The sequence below is a fragment of the Lethenteron reissneri genome, chromosome 40 (assembly GCF_015708825.2).
Source record: "Lethenteron reissneri isolate LAM-NWPU_2019-01 chromosome 40, ASM1570882v1, whole genome shotgun sequence".
Taxonomy (NCBI): domain Eukaryota; kingdom Metazoa; phylum Chordata; class Hyperoartia; order Petromyzontiformes; family Petromyzontidae; genus Lethenteron; species Lethenteron reissneri.
Genome location: NC_083818.1, coordinates 6,077,167 through 6,096,043, shown reverse-complemented (window position 1 = coordinate 6,096,043; position 18,877 = coordinate 6,077,167). Strand labels below are relative to the sequence as shown.

The following is an 18,877-nucleotide window of genomic DNA, read 5'->3' as shown; positions in this document are numbered from 1 at the left end:
ACTCAAAGGGACCGCTTAATAATTCAAAAAGGGCACGCGTACATCACGACTACAAAGTCAAATTGCCGTCCTTGGTGCTCGCGTGAAAATATGGGGCGATGCACGTCGGGGTTCGTCGACTCGAACCAGTGGCAGAAATTCCAGATTCCTGTAGAGGGGTGCAGGGGGTTGTTATTGTGTTGGGGGCCCCTCTTGTGTATTTAATTCCTTCCCTTGACTCTTTTACCACGACCACCACCACCACCACCCATAATGGATGCCGAACACTGTGTTGTAATTAGCCTTGGAAATTGAAGTTCTAGTTTTGTATGTATCTTCTTGGTTCTTTCGGTAAAGTCACGTAGAATGGAAATAATAAAATAATAACAATAAACCATAATAAATAAAATAATATTATTTTATTATGGTTTATTTTTATTATTTTATTAATAACAATAAACCATAATAAATAAAATAATATTATTTTATTATGGTTTATTTTTATTATTTTATTATTGTAATAATAAAAATAAACCATAATAAAATGATATTATTTTATTATGGTTTATTTTTATTATTTTATTATTTCCATTCTACATGACTTTTCCGAAAGAACCAAGAAGATGAATCCCTGCAGTCACGAAAGCTTTAAATCGAAATTTTGTATGTATGTTGAACTTCTTGCACACCGTACGTAGTCAACCGTGCTAGTCGGATGCGCTACATACGGAAGATTTTTTTATTTTATTTCTCGCACATAACTCCGAGGGATATATAATCGCATGTTGTATTACAAAAAAAACAGAGACGTTTGACACAACAAAAACCACAGGTAGACCGGACACAATAGAGGGCCGATATGTTATGGAAAGGTCCTTCTGTATTCACGAAGGCCTCCTCCACATACACGCGCACACAGCGAGCCCAATGGGCTCGCTCGTACAGCGGAACATTTACACATTCATTAATCATGCACGGAGGAGGTGTGTACACAATTTCACCAAGCGGAAAGAACCCCCACTCCTAAGGGTTAGTTACTAATCCAAGCCTAAATGTCGCACCGTGTCCTCAAATGACAACAACAACAACAAACGAATACCAACAAAAATATCATCGCCGTGTATTAAATTAATTCTTACACACTGGCATCGGTAAAGTTAATTCTTTTATAATCCGCGTGCATCGCATTTTCCACGATGGGTGATCCATTATTCACTCAGCAAGCTTGAAGTCTATTTTTTAAAAGTCAAGTTTAACCAATTCCTTTTTCCGAGTTCTAGACTGGGAAGATCATAGTAACTCTACTCGACAAAAGTAGCCTGTTGGCAACCTACTTGCTGTTACAACCCGTATATTTTCTTCCCTGCGGGTTAGCATCCCACGAGAGTCACGGTTACAATTTCTGTGCGATCCCACGAACCTCGGATTCAAGTTGCTGGTTTACAGCGGTGCAAGACAGCACCGTCGGCACCCATCCCAACAAAAAGTGTTGCCTACAAAATTATGCTTGTTACTTGGGCCAAAATTCCAATCTCCTACACCACCAACATTCGTGGCGTTTACTCTCTCTGTTGGTCACATCGACCTGCAGTCTGACCCGTCAACGTGCTCCATGCAAGTTACATTGGTATACGAACGCTTGCAACGAGTCGCATTAGTTTAATTATTTTGTTGTTGTTGTTGTTTTAAAACAAGGTCTCAACAGTCCGAACAGTCCATGCCACTTTGCCCATCACAGGAAGCAACTTCTCCGTATTCAAACCGCGAACCATTCTGTACCACGGCGTTACTCATGAGACAGGGCACTCTACCAATCCATGGTGCCAAACGCAAACCTTTCACACCACAGATACAGTGCGGGCGTTGACCTATGACGTTAATGTGATATTTATATCTGCGTACATAAATTAATACATCGATGTATTTCTTTTAAAAAAAGTATCTTGTTATACCCGCACACCAGCGTCTAAATTATTGACCTGTGACCTTTGAAGGTCATCCTTGAGGCTGGCCAAAGCCCCCCAAAGGTGAGTTGTCTGGTCCCTTTAAAGTTGATTTAAAGCATCAATAATAAAAACAAATCATATAAAAAAACGTTAAAAAAATAAATATACTGTAATGCAAGCATGAAAAATGGCATTTATACTCAATCAAAATTAAACCACATTCAATATAAGATGGAAATAATTCATTTTCATTGTTCGCTTTTCACGAGAAACAACGATTCACTCTTTTCGAGTTGCAACTCACGTCGGACACTGCTCGTTATTTTGATTTGCTCTCCTTTGCAGTTGGCTGAGCACAGACCCAGAGGCCTAACAACACGGCAACAGACAAGGCAACTAAAACTAAGAAGGATAATCATGCAGATAAAAATGAAGCAAGTTTGTTGCAACGAGCAAGGCTATACAACATTCGGAAATGAGATGATGGGAGGGAGTTTGATCAAAGTTGAGCAGGGCAAGGAGGGAATAAGATAAATGTTGCGTAACACATGTTTGTGTCTGAATAAAGTATGGGTGAGATGAAACAATCTGCCAGCACGATGTTGATGCCTACTATAATCGAACGTTTTTGTTTTTATCTTACACATGAATGAGCCTCAAAGATTATTGTCTGGAAATATTATTGCCACGTCCATTTGAAGTAGTTTTTTTTGCACTTGGGAGGAAATTCGTGTTCATGGGTAAAACGCTACACACGGAGACACTTAAACTATGCTGTCAGGAACCCGCTTGCTCCACTGCCCAGATTAGTTCGGAAATGGCTTAAGATTGCTTGCATGCCTCCGCTGAATGTCACGTTGGTTTAACGTGTGGTCGACGGTCTTAGGCGGTGTTTCCACATTTGTATGCCGAGCGTTCTTTGAATTTTCACTTGTACAAGCTAAATCTTGCCTTAAAGCTTTCGTGACTGCAGGAATTAATATTATTTGGGTCTTTTGGTAAAGTCACGTAGATAGGTTCAAAGAAAATAACAAAAAACAACGAACTTATCTACATTACTTTACCGAAAGACTTTGAGCGACCAATATCATCCATAATATCGTTTTTTTGGGTTAGATCATGTAAAATGTGTCGTTAAACCCGCCACCACCAATTAGTAAGATTTGTCACGTAAACACAACATGCCAATTCGTTACTCGTGCAGCACACTGGCGTGGAGAGCAAATCCACAACATTTACAATCTCGTTCGTTCCCGTTATTTAAGACGCCTTAAGAAACGTCACATGACCTTTTTTTCAGGCGATTACACGAAACAATACTTAAATATTTTGGAATACTTTCTCTTTTTGATTTCACGGTTTATAATAGAGGATGTATTATTTGTGACTTTTCATTACATGCAAGTTTGGTATCCATGAAGGTTTGTTTCCCCAACAAAGGCAGTGAATGTTTAGGTGACAAACACACCCGCCGAGTGGTTTATGGGTAACAAAAGCGCATGGAACAGAAAAAGCACAGTGAGTTTGGTCCAGTTCTTTTTTTCCCAGCATTGATCAGTTTCCACAAATCTCCCCATTTTTGGTAGCGTTTAATGTAACCCCGCAAATTCGTCAGGTCACGTCTCTCTTAAATGTCTTTCTCAAAGCACTAGTATCAAACCCCCTCCTGGATTCCAAGTCACAAAGAACATCTTACTGCAATTTAGATTTGATGCATTTCCACCTGCGGCCACATAGGATCATGAACAGAGGTCCAGCAAGTCTTGGCAAATGTAAGTGGCCAAACATACATCGAAGACACACGGAAGCGGCCTATTTGGCCGAGGAAAACAGAGCACTATACTTGGAGAACAGAGAATGTGGATAACTCAAGCGGTGATGGTTTAGCTGGTATTGGATTGATCAAGGGGCACTGCGGTGGCGAGATGTTAACTACCTTGCCTGGTATACAGGAGATTGTAGCTTCGATACCGACCATGATGCCTGTATAGTTGGAGTTTGCATGTTCTCCCCGTGGTCATGTGGATTTTTCTCCGCCTTCTCCGGTATTTCCCTCCACATTCAAGATACATGCGTTTCGAGTATTTGGCTGATATAATTTTCCACGTAGCCAGGTCGCTGCTGAAAAACAGCTATATAGCTCAGTGGGCCTTACCTGATCAAATAAAAAAAAGTTTTAGTTTATACTTTAGTTGAGGTAAAGGACCTCGCACAATGAGATCTTTAGTCGATATGAGCAGCACCGATTCTCCTCTCAAATGTGAACGATAGACCTCCAAAGTGAAGCTGCACAATGGAAATAGCGCCACCATCACTGATACTGTACAATACAATTTACAATAAAATTTTGGATTGGCCTGGCGTCAAAATGCGACCGCATCTCAGGAACACTTTTGAGCATTATAAGTAAGAGGTTGACGATGGATAATGTGTAAAAAAAACAATAAAATTAAGTCACCACATTATTCCACAATGAAAAACTAATTTGAAGACATTTCGTATTTCAAGAGTGCAAATAAAGCACAACATTCCGAGGCGACCTGCACAAGTTAAAATTGACATACAGCGTCAATGACAAAGTTGACAGTTATTTTAAACGAATGTTTTCTCTTTAAAGTGCCAAATTACATTTCTAAACGTCACAAAATGGTACGATAGCCTTTGGAAAAGATCGATGACTTTACGCAGTAGAATTTTTAAAATCACAATAATGATAAAAAAAAATGTTGACTACGATGTTAAACATTAAAACTTTGATAACACTTATATCATTTGCCGATTACACAATACTGTAATTATGAGTCATTATTTTTTATGTATTAATATAATAACCTGTCTGAACATGACCAAACCTTGCAGACGCATTTCATAAAATACCATATATTCACTTGTTTCGGTTCAAGCATAACTTTGCCGCAAGCCTTGAAGCCAAGAGGCTCCCTTAAAGCTGCATATACATCTTTTATATCCTCCCTCCTATTTCCGCACGAATAAAACATTAACCAATAGCAGAGGTCACGGCGCGTCGCAAAAACCACGGCTCACGTGTTGGCGAACCCCAAAAAGCCACCTTGCAAACGGCCACAACAACCGCAAGGGCTGCGCAAATCGCCTTGGTGGCCGCTCTGACGCGACGTGACGACGCTTTCAAACAACGCACGACAAAAGCAAGCTCTTTCACGGCCGTGCCGCCTCCCCCGTCCTCTCCCTTGCCCGTCAACCGATGAAACCGTCGCGTCAAGCTCGGCATCGGTTCGAGCGAGAGTCGCATCGGAAGGGACGGCGGGGCACAAAGCTTCGCGAGGTCGAGGCGGCGAGGAACGACGTGGCGCCCTGGTGACCGCGGTGGCAATGGCGGTGGTAGCGGCGGAGGTGGCAGTCCGTGGCCGGCGGTTGCTCACTTCCCCGTGCAGTGCGAGATCTTGGGCTTGTTGACGGCGTCCTCCTCAATGCGCAGCTCCTTGAGGTCGACCACCATGTCGCGGATGCAGCCCACGAAGCCTGTGCTGTAGGCCTTGGGCAGACGCAGGTTGTAGGGAGGCTTCCCCATGCCGCCTGCGTCGGTGGGTCGTGGAATTAATAATTATTATCAATGAACTACTTTATTATTATTATTAAATAATCATCAGTACGTTAGTAATCTTTTATAGCCGTTTGTTTTAATCCATTGCTGGATGAGGGCCCATGCCATGCAGGTTATTTTGACCATATTTCACGCTGGTTCGTGTGGGTTGGTGAAACGGTGAGCGCCCAGGACCCAATCAGATACCACTCGCCTGCTGATTTTGGCCATGGGTCGGAAATCACCACTCGCCCACTCCACCAAATATTCTTAGTTCTAGTAAAGCATTACGAATAATTTGAAGCCCTATGTCAAGATACCCGCTTGATCTAGGCATGCTCACTTCTCGTGGGGGTGCACGTGGGGTGGGGGTTGTTATTTTTTCCGCCACGCCAGTCACAGCGAGTGTCGGCGTCTGCTACAATGCCCACGAAAAAAATCAGCTCGATTTTCGAATCAGATCGCGACTGTGAATCACAGACAGATCCTCGAACGTCAAAAGGGAGGTACATTCGTCACACGCCGAAACCAAACGTTCACGACGTTATATCCGCTTGTAATTTCAATAAGTTCGACATGAAGTTAAGGCGGCCATAGAACCAGGAGGCGAGATGTTAACTACCTCGACTGGTATGCAACAGATCGTGGGTTAGATCCCTACCATGATGCCTGCTGTATATTTGGAGTTTGTGTGCCTCTCTCCCCCGTGGCGGCATGGATTTTTCACCGGGTTCTCCGGTGTTTCATTCCACATTTCGAATCAACGTGCGTTTTGAGTATTTGGCTGCTATACATTTCCACGTGATAAGCCACTGTATTAAGCTATCGTTTGTGGCCAGGTCGCGTCTAAAAAAGAACTACATAGCTCAAAGGGTTTTACCTCGTAAAATAAAAAATAGTTTTGTTTTAGTTTAGCTTCGGAGGCATCACCCTCCTTAGGCTATTCGTGGCGCATGCTGCGCACTCACCCAGCCAAAGGGTGCCGTCCGTGTCGAGCAGCGTGGCTTTGAACGGTGACGTGGCCATCACCGCCGCCTCGTTGCCCACCTGCAGGGAACCTTCACGCTGGTTCCTGCCCCGCGTACGCACAGGACACTCATCAGAAAAGATCACCAATAATAATAATTCATAATTATGATAATAGCCTCTTGATTAATTTTATGCAGCCTTGTCATCATCGTTCGCGCAAATTGCATCTCTCACAAAATCACGTCTCTTCTATCGTAGGGCTTCTGATGTCGATGCAGAGCAACAACTCCAATTTCACATTCAGGTGGTCAAGCCAGACAACCCCGTCAGGAGCAGCGGAGTGAATCGCCGCGATGTCCCTTTCGTATTTGTGGATCGGGGGATTGCGTGGTTATACGTTTGTAATGTGAGGTTATATCCGGGTCGTTGATGGATTACAACTCGTCACGACGATTGGCTCTGCCGGTCCTGGTTCATAGCCAATGGGGGGAAGCCTAGGGGCGTGGCCCTGGCGTAATGGAAAGGTGACAGCTGGTTGTAGAGGATTGGTTCTGCTGGCTTTAGCCACAGCCAATGGGGAGACAAGTCAGGGGCGTGGTCCCGGGAGACTCTGGAATATTCCATAGAGGCTAACCAGGATTGGTGGAAACGTACCACGTGACCCGGGTATTAAACACGACACGTGGTCAGAACGGGAATGAACAGAGGAAGGGGGCCACGCGGGAGCGGGGCTCCGGGTTGCCACATGGCAGTGTGTCTCTCTCTCTATCTGTCCCTCTCACGCTGCCGGTCAGCAGCGTGAAGGAAAGCTGTAATGCAAAGTTGAATAAAAGACCGGACTCCAGAAGTCGCCTCAACGACCATTATTACACGTTGTACGGTCTGTTCCGGATGACCACAGTCGCACACTACCGGAGAGTTTTTATTTTTCCATTTGTGCATCACAATCGGCGAGCGGTAACCACAGACACGAGCTGGAGGGCTGCCGGTCGGCGAGCCGGCGCCACCGACGATTGCTGGTCTCGTGATGTCGGCGCCGGCAGCGCGATCGGAATGCGCCCGAGAAAGGAACACAAAACGATAAAGAAGCCCCGGATCAAATCACAATACCTGACAGCCTTGATCCGCACCCATTTGCTGGTGTTCACCATGACGGTGGAGGTGAGGGTCACGGGTCGCGAGCCCAGGTCGTAGGTCATCTGGATGTAGCCATTCACGATGGCGATGGCCAGGTAGTCGGCACGCTCCGTCCCCTTCCCCGCCCACAGGATGAGGCCTTGCGTCGCGTCCGTACGCACGCTCATCTCGAAGTAGTTCGTTTTCTGGGCCTTGTCACTGGAGGAAGGGGGTTATGCATGGGGAGGGGGTGGGCGGAATTGAATTTTTCTATTGAATCGCGTTCACGAATTTATTCGTGAAAAGGAGTTCGTAAAATCTGTGGCTGTTTTGTGGAGGTTTCCGTTGGTACGGAAATGGCCAAACATGAACGCATTTCGACCTACAGCAATCAGGGTTGACTGATGACCCAGCACTCACTGATTTACTTCAGTCACTCACTGGTGGTCAGTCACTTCCTGATAACTCTTCTGTGGCTATTACCATGGTTACCATCAACATGTTCAGGGAGCTCAGTCCACCAGATTGACATTTTCGTAGTGGAGGGAGACGTCTGGAACCAGCCTGACTGGCTGCCTTGTTACCAGTCACTTTCGGAGGAAAAGTCCAACTATAAACGACACAAACCGCATGCAGCCATCGCATGCGGTGCTTTTTGTTTGTTGCAATCAAAGTAGATGATGGCGATGATGATGGCGGATGATGATTATGACGACAGCGGTGGAGACAGGAAATGACATGGTCATGCGAATGGGACGGGCGTCAAGGTGGGGAGCTAACTCACCTCTGGTCTGCTGCATAGTCCGCGAAATCGGGACTTAAGAGGAAAGAGAGAAATGATTTATACGAAGTTTTCGTGACGCATCAGAGAGACGGACAAGCCTCGCTTGTCCGGCTCTCTGATGCATCTGCCGGTCGTGCCACGTGCCGCCCGCTGTATTGTCCCGACGTTTCGCTCCGCGTGCTGGGAGCTTCTTCAAGAACTGAATTCCGATGAAGCCGAAGAAAACTAAACTTATTAAACTAAAACTAGTTTTTATTTTACCAGGTAAGGCCCACTGAGCTATATAACGCTCTTTTTCAGAAGCGACGTGGCCACATATTATAGCCTCAACAAAATGGCTTATCGTGTGGAAATTTAGAGCAGCCAAATACTCTGAACGCGTGACGTTGATTCTAAATATGGAGGGGAAAACCGGAGGACCCGGAGAAAAAATCTGCGCGACCACGGAGAGAGCACGCAAACTCTACATATCACAGGCGTCAGGGTCGAGAGAGAGAGAGAGATAACGTCTCGCCACCCGGCGCCCATTTGGTAGCTCAACACGTGTTGCTGTGATGTGAATGTTGTTACGTGCGCGCCCAGCTTACGCACGTTCATCGCTCCGGAATCATTTCTCTACTCTTTAGTTCTTTCGGTAAAGTCACGTAGGTAGAAAAAAATAATAGATCACGACGTTTCGATCGCAACACAAGCAATCGTCATCAGGTGAGGCAACCACAGTAAGAAAACTGCTAACGAATTGCCTGTGCTTGCGATCGAAACGTCGTGATCTATTATTTTCTTCTACCTACGTGACTTTACCGAGTTGTTTTGAGCCACGGAGCTGGGAATTCCACGACGAGCAAAACCGTGCTTTGTCGTGCGTGCGTGCAAGCGTGCGAGCGCGCGGGCAGGCATGCGTTGGCGTGAGTCGGCGACGGTGAAGGAGTACTCACTCGGGGACCTCGTTCATCACGTGGCTTGCGTGCGGAGAGAGAGACAACGGGGCAATATCGTTACCGGTCAGGCGATAGGCCCGACCGTTTATCCTCCGCAGGAAGAATGGAAAGAACCCTGGGTGGGCTGAGTGCTCCTGATATTAAAATCAGAATCTTTCTTTGTCGATCGGAAAAGGAATCCGACGAGCTACGGAAGCTCTTTTTCGCAGATGTCCAGTCGGGGGCGACTTAGAAAGTTACAACAAAACCAACGACGCAAAAACACGATAGCAGTGCAAAGTATAGGAAATGTAAGCAAATCGCTAAAAATAAATGCGTAAAGTGGAGGAAGTACATAAATCAAAATTGCATGAGTACACCAGTTTACAAGCTCGGGCAAGGCAGCAAAACAATAGCGAGGACGGTCCCAGACCACACCAAGACAATGTCACAGACGGAGTGGCACCAAATTTAGAATTGCCCTCCCGTGTAGGCTGTAGCACATCTAGCGACACACGCTTTTGCTGGGTGTATGAGTGTAAATAATCATTATAGCTATACTAGCCTTTTGCCCGTCCTAGGACGGAAGCTGTAATATTTACGAAAAAATTGAGCAGAGTATAACAGTATCTTGTGTAAATTTAATGGCGATAAATCTTGCACTAAAGAATCTTAATTTACACTGTAGCACTGTATTAATGGCAGTAATGCTTGCACAAACTATGTCCTAAAACACCTCACTTCATGTCACTATCGCACTGTATTTCACTGATGCTAAATGAGCCTTTTGCCCATCCTAGGACGGAAGCTGTAATATTAAAGATGTACACAGCATCTTGATGTCATATCGTGGCGTGTACAAAACATTATGACGTCACCATGTCACAACGTTCTGGACACGTACCCACAAATCTATACTATCTTGTCTCCAGCTCTCTCAACTCTAGCTCTGGTTTGTACGTACGTGGAACTTCTTTCGTACCGTACGTAACCAACCATGCTCATCGGAGGTGCGGGGGAAGGACAACAAACTAAACACAAAAAGCTGTTCTAAAGAAATGAGTTTTCAATCTAGATTTTAAAGTGGCTTCCTAATATCGGAAGGAAAAGCGTTCTAGATGGCCGCAGAAGCAGCGCATCTGAAAGTGTGCGATGCGGTGCCCGTCTTCGTTCGATGGCGAGTCATAAGCCGCTGTGAAAATGACCGGAGTTCGCGTGATGGTTTATGCCCCTTGACGAGATCAGCGAGGTACTGTGGTTCACTTGTGGCAAGCACTTTGTGTGCGATGAGTGCAACCTTACATTTATTTATTTATTTATTTTTATCTCATCTTAACACATTCTCTTTGGTTTTTTCGGTAAAGTCACGTAGGTAAAAAAATAAAATAAAACAACTAAATTAAATCGCGACTTTTCGGAGGCAACACAAGCTTCCGTCTTCAGGTGGAACCGTTACAGCCAAAGTCACCGTAGTAACTTACTACAGCTTGTGTTGCCTCCGAAACGTCGTGATTTAATTTAGTTGTTTTCTTTTCTTTTATATTTTACCTATGTGGATTTACCGAATAAAACAAAGAGTATGAATCATCGCAGTCACGAAAGCTTCAAATCTATCTTAACACATCTTTCTCATATCTATATCGTTGTACTTATTATTATTCTCATCTCCATATTGTCGCACTAATCTGTATCTCTTTAAGTGCCACCCGGGCCACTGCTCGGTGGCTATCTCCAAGAGCTTTCGTGGCCCAAACTGGTGGCCCCCCACGGTGCCACCAGTTTGACAATCCTGCGCCGATGACGACCCCAGGAACACGTGTCGCATCAGTCGAGTCAAAAACACATGCCGAAAGATCGCTGTCCTTTTTTACGTGGATAAAAAAAACGATGCCCTGTGCAGATATGAGTGCATAAATGTAGTTTGCAGGAAACATAAACACCACGAACACGTTGCACGTGACATAACACGTTGCATGTAACATGTTAGCGGGATGACGCGGTGTGTGTGTGTGTGTACGAGAGTGGCCTTAACGTGCACATAACCTGGCACAAGGGCCGTGGTGATGTCACCGCCGCTTAGTGGCGAATGGCGGTTGTTGTTGTTGTTGCACTAGAGTGCACATATTTATATTCAGTCGCAAGTAAAACTGTCCGTAAACTTAAACTGTAGTTTGGTGGTACTCACGGCTGTAAATTAAGATTCAACATTCCCCATGACAGGGACATGTACACCCTTAATTGGCAAGTGTTAATATTAAAGTGCTGTATAACAATTAGCACGTAGATGCTACCATGGCAGTAAGTTCCTCGTGATTTTTAACCAGCGTAAATCCCTCTCAAGCCGCTGTAGAATTTGTAACAGGGGCTCGGCAAACCACAGTGGGAAGGCAGCCAGAGCCGGTGGCGACAATAGCCCAAGCTCTGCAGTCCGATACTGGGATGTTTAGCCAATTCTATTCACGAGTGTTTATTGGTAGTGTGGGACGCGTGGAGACGGTTCTACCTTTTGGCGTTGTTGCTTTGATATTCGATGAAGGTTTTCCCATTGAAGGCCACGGGCTCGTCCAAAGCTACTGCAGCGCGATCAGTGGGTGCTGCAACAAAGATGTAGAGAAGCTCCGACGGACGTACTCGGAGGTAAGTTAAGGGCTTTCGCCAGGGTTTATTAAAGCTGTTGCAATATTACACAGCAGGGTACACAACTCCCAGAGGCTAGGGGTCCTACTCTGAGTCCGGGTCCCTGCCGGCTAGCTCCGGTCTCTCTCTCTCTCGTGTCGGATCGTGGACTCTGCCAACTCCACCGAGCGGAGAGAGAAACACCTCTACGGCTACCACCGGCTTCTCCCCAGACTCACCATTCGATCCCTCTCTCTACCCACTGGTTCCCTCTTCACCCTTCTTACTTTACCCGTTCCCACAGTGACCCCGCTTACATCACGGGGTATCCCTTAAGTACCCTAGGAGACGTGACGTCATCGCACTGAACGGCACACCTGACGTCACGTCCCCATTTTACTCCTCTACAAAGATCCCCCGTATAGCCTTTAACAGACCGTTGGGGCAAGTGCAGTTAGCGAGTGCCTGAAGGCCAGGCACGGCACATGTTGGGGTGGGTGGCCAGCACCACACGCGGCTGTCTTTGGATGTCTACCCAATGGTGATGTTCACACATTGCGCCAGATAATTAATAGATAGGAAGGCAAAATTGACAGACATTCAGACATATTAACAGATCAACAGACAAACGTATAGACAGACAGACAAAACCAGAAGAGAGACAGATAGTACACTAACACACAGAGAGGAAGGCAAATAGATGGACAGTTCCGGAGAGACAGAGGGCTTCACCTGTCTGGCATGTCTTGCCGGAGAAGCCGCGGGGGCAGCTGCACTCGTAGCCGGAGAGGTTGGGCACACACGTCCCGCCGTTCCGGCAATATTTATTGCCGGAGGTACACGGGTGTTCCCTGAACGTGGTGACGTCCCGCAAGAAGCGCGAGCTCACCACGTCCAGCAGCACGTTAAAACCACTCACCGAGAACTGCGTGGTCAGGGGAGGCGGGGAGAAACATTCAGAGCCGCGCGAGCGTTCGTGGTTTCAAACAAGCCCATCCTCGGGCTTTCGCGGAACGCGCTGCGATGCCGCGCGCATGCCCGCCGTGAGAAAACGATCGTTTACGACGACGAATGCAAACTGCGCGTGGAAAACGGAGCTGCCAACGTGACGCTTAAGGTAACGGGAGCAAACGGAACTCGCGTAAATGAAGCGGGCGGAATTGACGAGTCGGCGCCGAGTGAGACGGAGAACAATCGACGGCAAGTTCCACAATTTTTGGACGCGCATTTCGGACGCTTAAAAAGTGACGCGCGGTCATTAGCATGGTTAGCGTGACCACGTTCGGAGCACGAAGCGCCGGTGGCTTCGGTTGCACGTGGCCTGTAATCCAGCGCTGTAGAGGTGGTGAGGGAGGGTTGGCGGATCGCACGCACATTTGTAAAACCCCCAAACCCGCTGGGCTGCGAGGTAACAGTCTCCTGGCTTGGCACGGTATGATAGCAGTACAGCAAGTGGATTGATATCCATCTGTATTCCATCTGTACGGGGAGGGAGTGTTGGCCCCTCGCAATTGGGTTTTCGCGTGGGTTTTTTTTTTCCCCCCCGGGTAATCCACTTTCCTCCCACGTCTATAAACGGTCATGAATGGAGTTGGCGGAACATTCCAACGTAGGGCCACAGAGCTTGGGCGATTGTTTGCCGCCGGTACTGGCCGCCTTCCCACTGGACTGCGGTTTCTCCATGACGAAGACAGCGCGCGTGACGAAATTGCGTATCTGTCAGTTGATTTCTTTATCGTCATATTTATTTATTCTTGAGCCCCAGCAGGTGCACGCATGGGCCCTGAAATAGAAGGGGCAGGGCCAAGAAGGACACCTTCTGGATGGCCCCGTCCAGGCCGGAGGTGACGGCGGCGGCTCGTGCGGTGCGGGTGTAGTCCGGGACGCCGCCCAGGAACAGCGCCTCCCGCAGGTCCAGGCTCAGGTGGTTCCCCTGGAGAGGCAAAGCACGAGCGGTCAGGCGAGTGAGTGAGCGAGTGAATGGGTGAGTCAATGAGTGAGTGAGCGAGTGAATGGGTGAGTTAATGAGTGAGTGAGCGAATGCGTGAGTCAATGAGTGAGTGAGCGAACGAATGGGTGAGTCAATCAGTAAGTGAGCAAGTGAATGGGTGAGTGAATGGGTGAGTCAGTGAGTGAGCGAGTGAACGAATGGGTGAGTCAATAAGTGAGCGAGTGAATGGGTGAGTCAATGAGTGGGCGAGTGAATGGGTGAGTCAATGAGTGAGTGAGCTAGTGAGCGAGCACATGGGTGAGCCAATGAGTGAGCGATTGAATGGGTAAGTCAATGAGTGAGTGAACTAGTGAATGGGTGAGTCAATGAGTGAGCGAGTGAATGGGTGAGTCAATGAGTGAGTGAGCAAGTGAATGGGTGAGTCACTGAGTGAGTGAGCAAGTGAATGGGTGAGTCAATGAGTGAGTGAGCGAGTGAATAGGTGAGTCAATGAGTGAGCGAGTGAAGGAGCGAATGGGTGAGCCAATGAGTGAGCGAATGTGTGAGTCAGTGAGTGAGTGAGTGAGCGAGCGAATGGGTGAGTCAATGAGTGAGTGGGTGGGTAAATAAGCGAGCGAATGGGTAAGTGGTTGGGTGAGTGAGCGAACGAGTGGGTGATTCAGTGAGTGGGTGGGTGAGCGAGCGGGTGAGTGAATGTGTGAGTGGGCAAGCAAGTGGGTGAGTGAGCGAGTGAACGAGTTGGTGAGTGACCAGACGAGGGTTTGAGTGAGCGAGCTCAATAAAATCAGTTTCACTTTATGGCAAGTCAGCCGTGCTTATCAATAGCGAGACTCAACCCCACCATAGGAAAATCGAATTTCCACCACTGGCTCTGCAGGGTTGCAAACAGGAGATGGGCACCACTTCCCACAATACTCATTTGAGTAGGAAATTACCGATTTATTTTTACAAATATACACAATACACGATGAATACTGTATGTATTTTGACTGTACGATTATGAATATCAGCCATTAAACACAATGTTGTGTATCCCGGACTCTTGTAAAATAAACTCCACAAAGCATCTCGAGACAACTTCACAGCGCAGCGGCACGTCAAGCAAGTTACCTTTCGCGATTTCTCAAATCCAAAGCGGGCGTTGGAACGAGACAATCGGTACGGCAACGTTAAGTGAACATTCGTTTCTGCCCCAGTGTGTAGCGTCAAGACCGTTCGTCGTGTCAATTAGTGGAGGCTTCAACGCCACCCCCCGGCGAAGATAGCCACAGCGAGAACTCAATATTTTCAAGTAAAATGTAGTTTTGTTTACATGCGTGTCGGAACCTTTCTGGCACCACCTGACACTCAAAGTGCCATCGTCGGATTAATACTCGACGTAAAGTAGTTTTTTTTTTATATATAGTGAGAAAATATTAAAAATAAAAGCATGTTTTGGCTGTGACTTAGTTGGGCAATTCTTATTTTTTTTTGCATGCTGTAGGGTACTGTACCAACCCTTAACACTGAAGTTCATACACATGTGCTGTAGTAGGCGGGGAAGACTCACAGGTATGGGCTCGGGGTGATCCACCAATCCTGCACGCTGCATTATTTTTTATTCATTCGAATTTTTGCATCACCAAAGCGCCCAATGAGTGTTCAGACCCCGCAGCAATGATTTTCACAAAAAGCAAAGTCAAATAGATTTTTCAAATATATTCTTTCATTAGCATTTTCCGAATGTGAGGGTCTACCAGACTCGTCTTATCCACATCGCGTTCATCCACCACACTGCAGGTCAGAACAAACTCACTCGCCCTCTCACCTGGTCACTCGTCCACTCACTCACTCGCGCGCGTGTGTGACGAGTGGTAGCGTCGTGGTTACCGCACTCCAGGTACAAACCCCCGGAAGACCGAGTTCGATTCCCACTCGTGGCCAAAACCAGTAACGATTATCTAAACCGCTCCTGGGCCTCCCGAAGGATGACTCGGCCTCAAATGAGTACCTTAGCGGCACTGGGGAGACAAAGGCGGTCGGACGTGTGGCCCGGCCACCCACCCTCTTGGTGTGCTGTGGCGGCCTTCATTAGGTGCTGCTCGCGAACAGCACTTGCCCCGACATTCTGTTGAAGGCCACACGGGGGATCTTTGCCTTTGTGCAAGCGTGTGTGCGCCTGTGTGCGCCTGTGTGCATGTGCGTGCGTCAACATCGGACGACAGGTGTCCTTACGGGAGCCTCCCCCAGGACCTTGGAGCCACTGTTGATCTTCATGAAGCCTTTCCGCCCGGTCCGCGACACCGTCACCGTGTGCCAGACGCTCAGCATCAGGGGCGTCGTGGACCTGGCCCCGCCGCGGACAACGGCAGCGGCGGTCGCATTACACGTCAACAACTCTCCCGCCCGATGGGTTGACCCTAGCGGTGCCATCATCATGGGTTGCCCCTCACAGTCGAGGATGATTGTCAACTGTAGAAAAGTAGGACCTTCTGTGGGTCTGAAGATGGCTGAAGAGATCGATCTGGGATTGACAGCTCGGGCACGTGTCCAGAAAGAGTGGGTTGAGAAATATCTGTACTAGCCTCCAAGGACGGGTGTATTTCAGTAAATCTGAAACTTGCAAGCGTAAAGCAGACCGCGACGTGATATTCATTGCATTAATTCGTGTGCAATTTGTAAGGCCGCAGTGACAGAGACTTATTAAATTTTAAGGTTATAATCCCTTGTTCATCATGACGTCCTTTTTACTTTGATGTCTCAACAACGTTATGGAGATCGCGTGACGTGAGGGTTCTGCCTTTGTAGTGAGGGTTGTGAGTTGACGATGAGGAGGGGGGAGGAGGCGCCTCGCCCCCCCCCCCCCTGGGGAGTGACGTCAGCCGCTAATTATTATTAATGGGGGGGGCTGTTCGATGTGGAGTGACGTCACCTGCTCATGATTATTAATGGATGGGGGGGGGGGGGTGCTACATGTTTAGTGACGTCACCCGCTCACGATTATTAATGAGGGGGTGTCCATGTGGAGGACGTAGCTTGTTCATGATTATTAACGAGGGGGGCTGGCCAACGTGGCTCATTATAGTCGTAAATTGTTTACATTGTAGGAGCATGAGAGATGGTGGCGGCAGCAGCGGCGGGGATTGCACAGGGAGGCCCTCATCCAGCAGTGGATTGATCATGGCTGATGACAACAACAATGACGACGCCGAATGATAAGAAATTGCACGTTTTTTTGTCGCACGTGCAGATTTTTTCGGGCGAGATGGCTTAGCGGACAACACCGGAGTCTAATTACAACATCGCGTTGCTCGTGCGGCTATCGCGACGCGAGTTGTTCACTTGAGGCTCAGTGGGGGCGGAGACGAGGGCTCGGCGGATATTGGGACCGCGAGTAATTTCTGTGTCAAACTTTCCAGCAACTAGACGGGGGCATGGTGTGACTCATCCAACCGGTACACTGAGCATCGTCGTCGTCATCATCGACATCATCCATTTCTATTCATCAAGCACAATCATCATGAACACTGCACAAGCAGCAATGGGTTTGTGTGCATGTTGTTTTTTTACTACGCTTGTGTACCCAGGAAAGCCTCATTGACGACTCTTTTTCATGAGGTTCCTGCCAAGTGTTCGAAGTCGTGGGGCGACGATTGCTCCGGTGAATCCCAACTGAGTACTTCACCGGAACAATTATTTTCCAAATCTGGCAAATTTGGACTGTAACGCCGGCGCACGATGGCTTGCTCTTTCGTCCGACGCCAAGCGACCTTTCAACGTCCACCGTGAAATGGACGGCACGTGGTACGTTTACGGTAAAAGCACATGGACAATAAATAACCAGGGCGGCCGCTGAGAATTGAACCGCGAACCTCCGCAATGAGCGGGTAACACGCCATGGGCCACCGCTTGGCCACTATTGGGCCATGGCTGGGCCACCACTGGGCTAGCACCGGGCCACAGTTGGGCCACTACTGGGCCACGGTTGGGTCACAGCTGGGCTACAGCTGGGCCACAGCTGGGCCACTACTGAGCCACACCTGGGCCACGGCTGGGCCACCGCTGGGTCACCGCTGGGTGAACGCTAGCCTACCGCTGCCCTCCTCACCTTATGATTGCAGCACCCTTGCCCAGGTCATAGCGGAACTCCAAAGACCCCTTGGTTATCGCCAAGGAGATGAAATCCCCTCGGCCGTCTGGCTTCTGCCCGTTGTAGAAAATCATCCCGTCGGGCTTCCGCATCAGGAACACGACCTCCACTGTGATCTGGTTTCTAAAATGTCAACAAAATCGCAGCCAAATATAAATTAACAGCGTTTAAATAACTAAGACCGACACAACCTACTCTCGCAGGTGCATTGCATATATTTTGTGCACTTTCCGAAGCTAATTATTAAAATGTGAGATGAAAAATATAGGCTGTTTATATTAGCCGATTTGGCTCTACCCGAGAAAACATCTTAAATATCACTTGGTTTGATTGACATTCTTTTGGAAGGGCATATACAAGATGTAGGTAAAAGAGACTCAAAAGAAGGAACTTCAGAAGTAGTTCTGCAATGTCTCCTTCCACCACGACTGTAGTCCAACATGGAGGGATTTGCGCTGCTCTTCGAGAGCCAAGAAAGTATTCATCTCGACGGCGATTGAGATAACAAAAATTTCCAACAACAATTAAATTCACTTCACTATGGTACAGTAGGAGGGGGTGCGTTTAGTGTCCACGACGAGGGGTGGGGAGTGGGCGATGAGGGGGGAGGGGGGGCGAGGGGGGGGGGGTCTCACTTGGCGTTGGGCGCGAGCAGGTCCAGGCTCTTTGTCTCAATGTATGACGTGAGGCCGTTGAAGGAAGGGATGAACGAGGCTCCGCTCAGGATCATCTCTGAGCCACCGGACCGCCACGCGGGTCAGGACAGCCATAACGTAGGACGGACGCAGACGTACACCACCGGCCGTCAGCGTTATTTTGCTCATTCACCCTTCCGTCCATTCATGCATTCATTATCGCGCGTACTTAAGTCTGTGTGGTGGGTCGCGTTCGCTCGTTTGTTACGTACG

General features: G+C 47.8%; 1 protein-coding gene across 1 annotated transcript in view; it reads right to left on the bottom strand.

The window, feature by feature from the left end:
- Positions 1-1,616: 1,616 nt before the first annotated feature.
- LOC133352504 (agrin-like) overlaps positions 1,617-18,877 on the bottom strand; it is a 105,408-nt gene continuing 88,147 nt past the window's right edge. The window contains 10 exon segments of the mRNA XM_061568186.1: positions 1,617-5,480; positions 6,456-6,559; positions 7,567-7,791; positions 9,292-9,315; positions 11,777-11,867; positions 12,622-12,814; positions 13,706-13,822; positions 16,055-16,166; positions 17,928-18,092; positions 18,605-18,701. Coding sequence (XP_061424170.1) covers positions 5,323-5,480; positions 6,456-6,559; positions 7,567-7,791; positions 9,292-9,315; positions 11,777-11,867; positions 12,622-12,814; positions 13,706-13,822; positions 16,055-16,166; positions 17,928-18,092; positions 18,605-18,701 — 1,286 coding nt within the window. The 3' untranslated portion in view covers positions 1,617-5,322.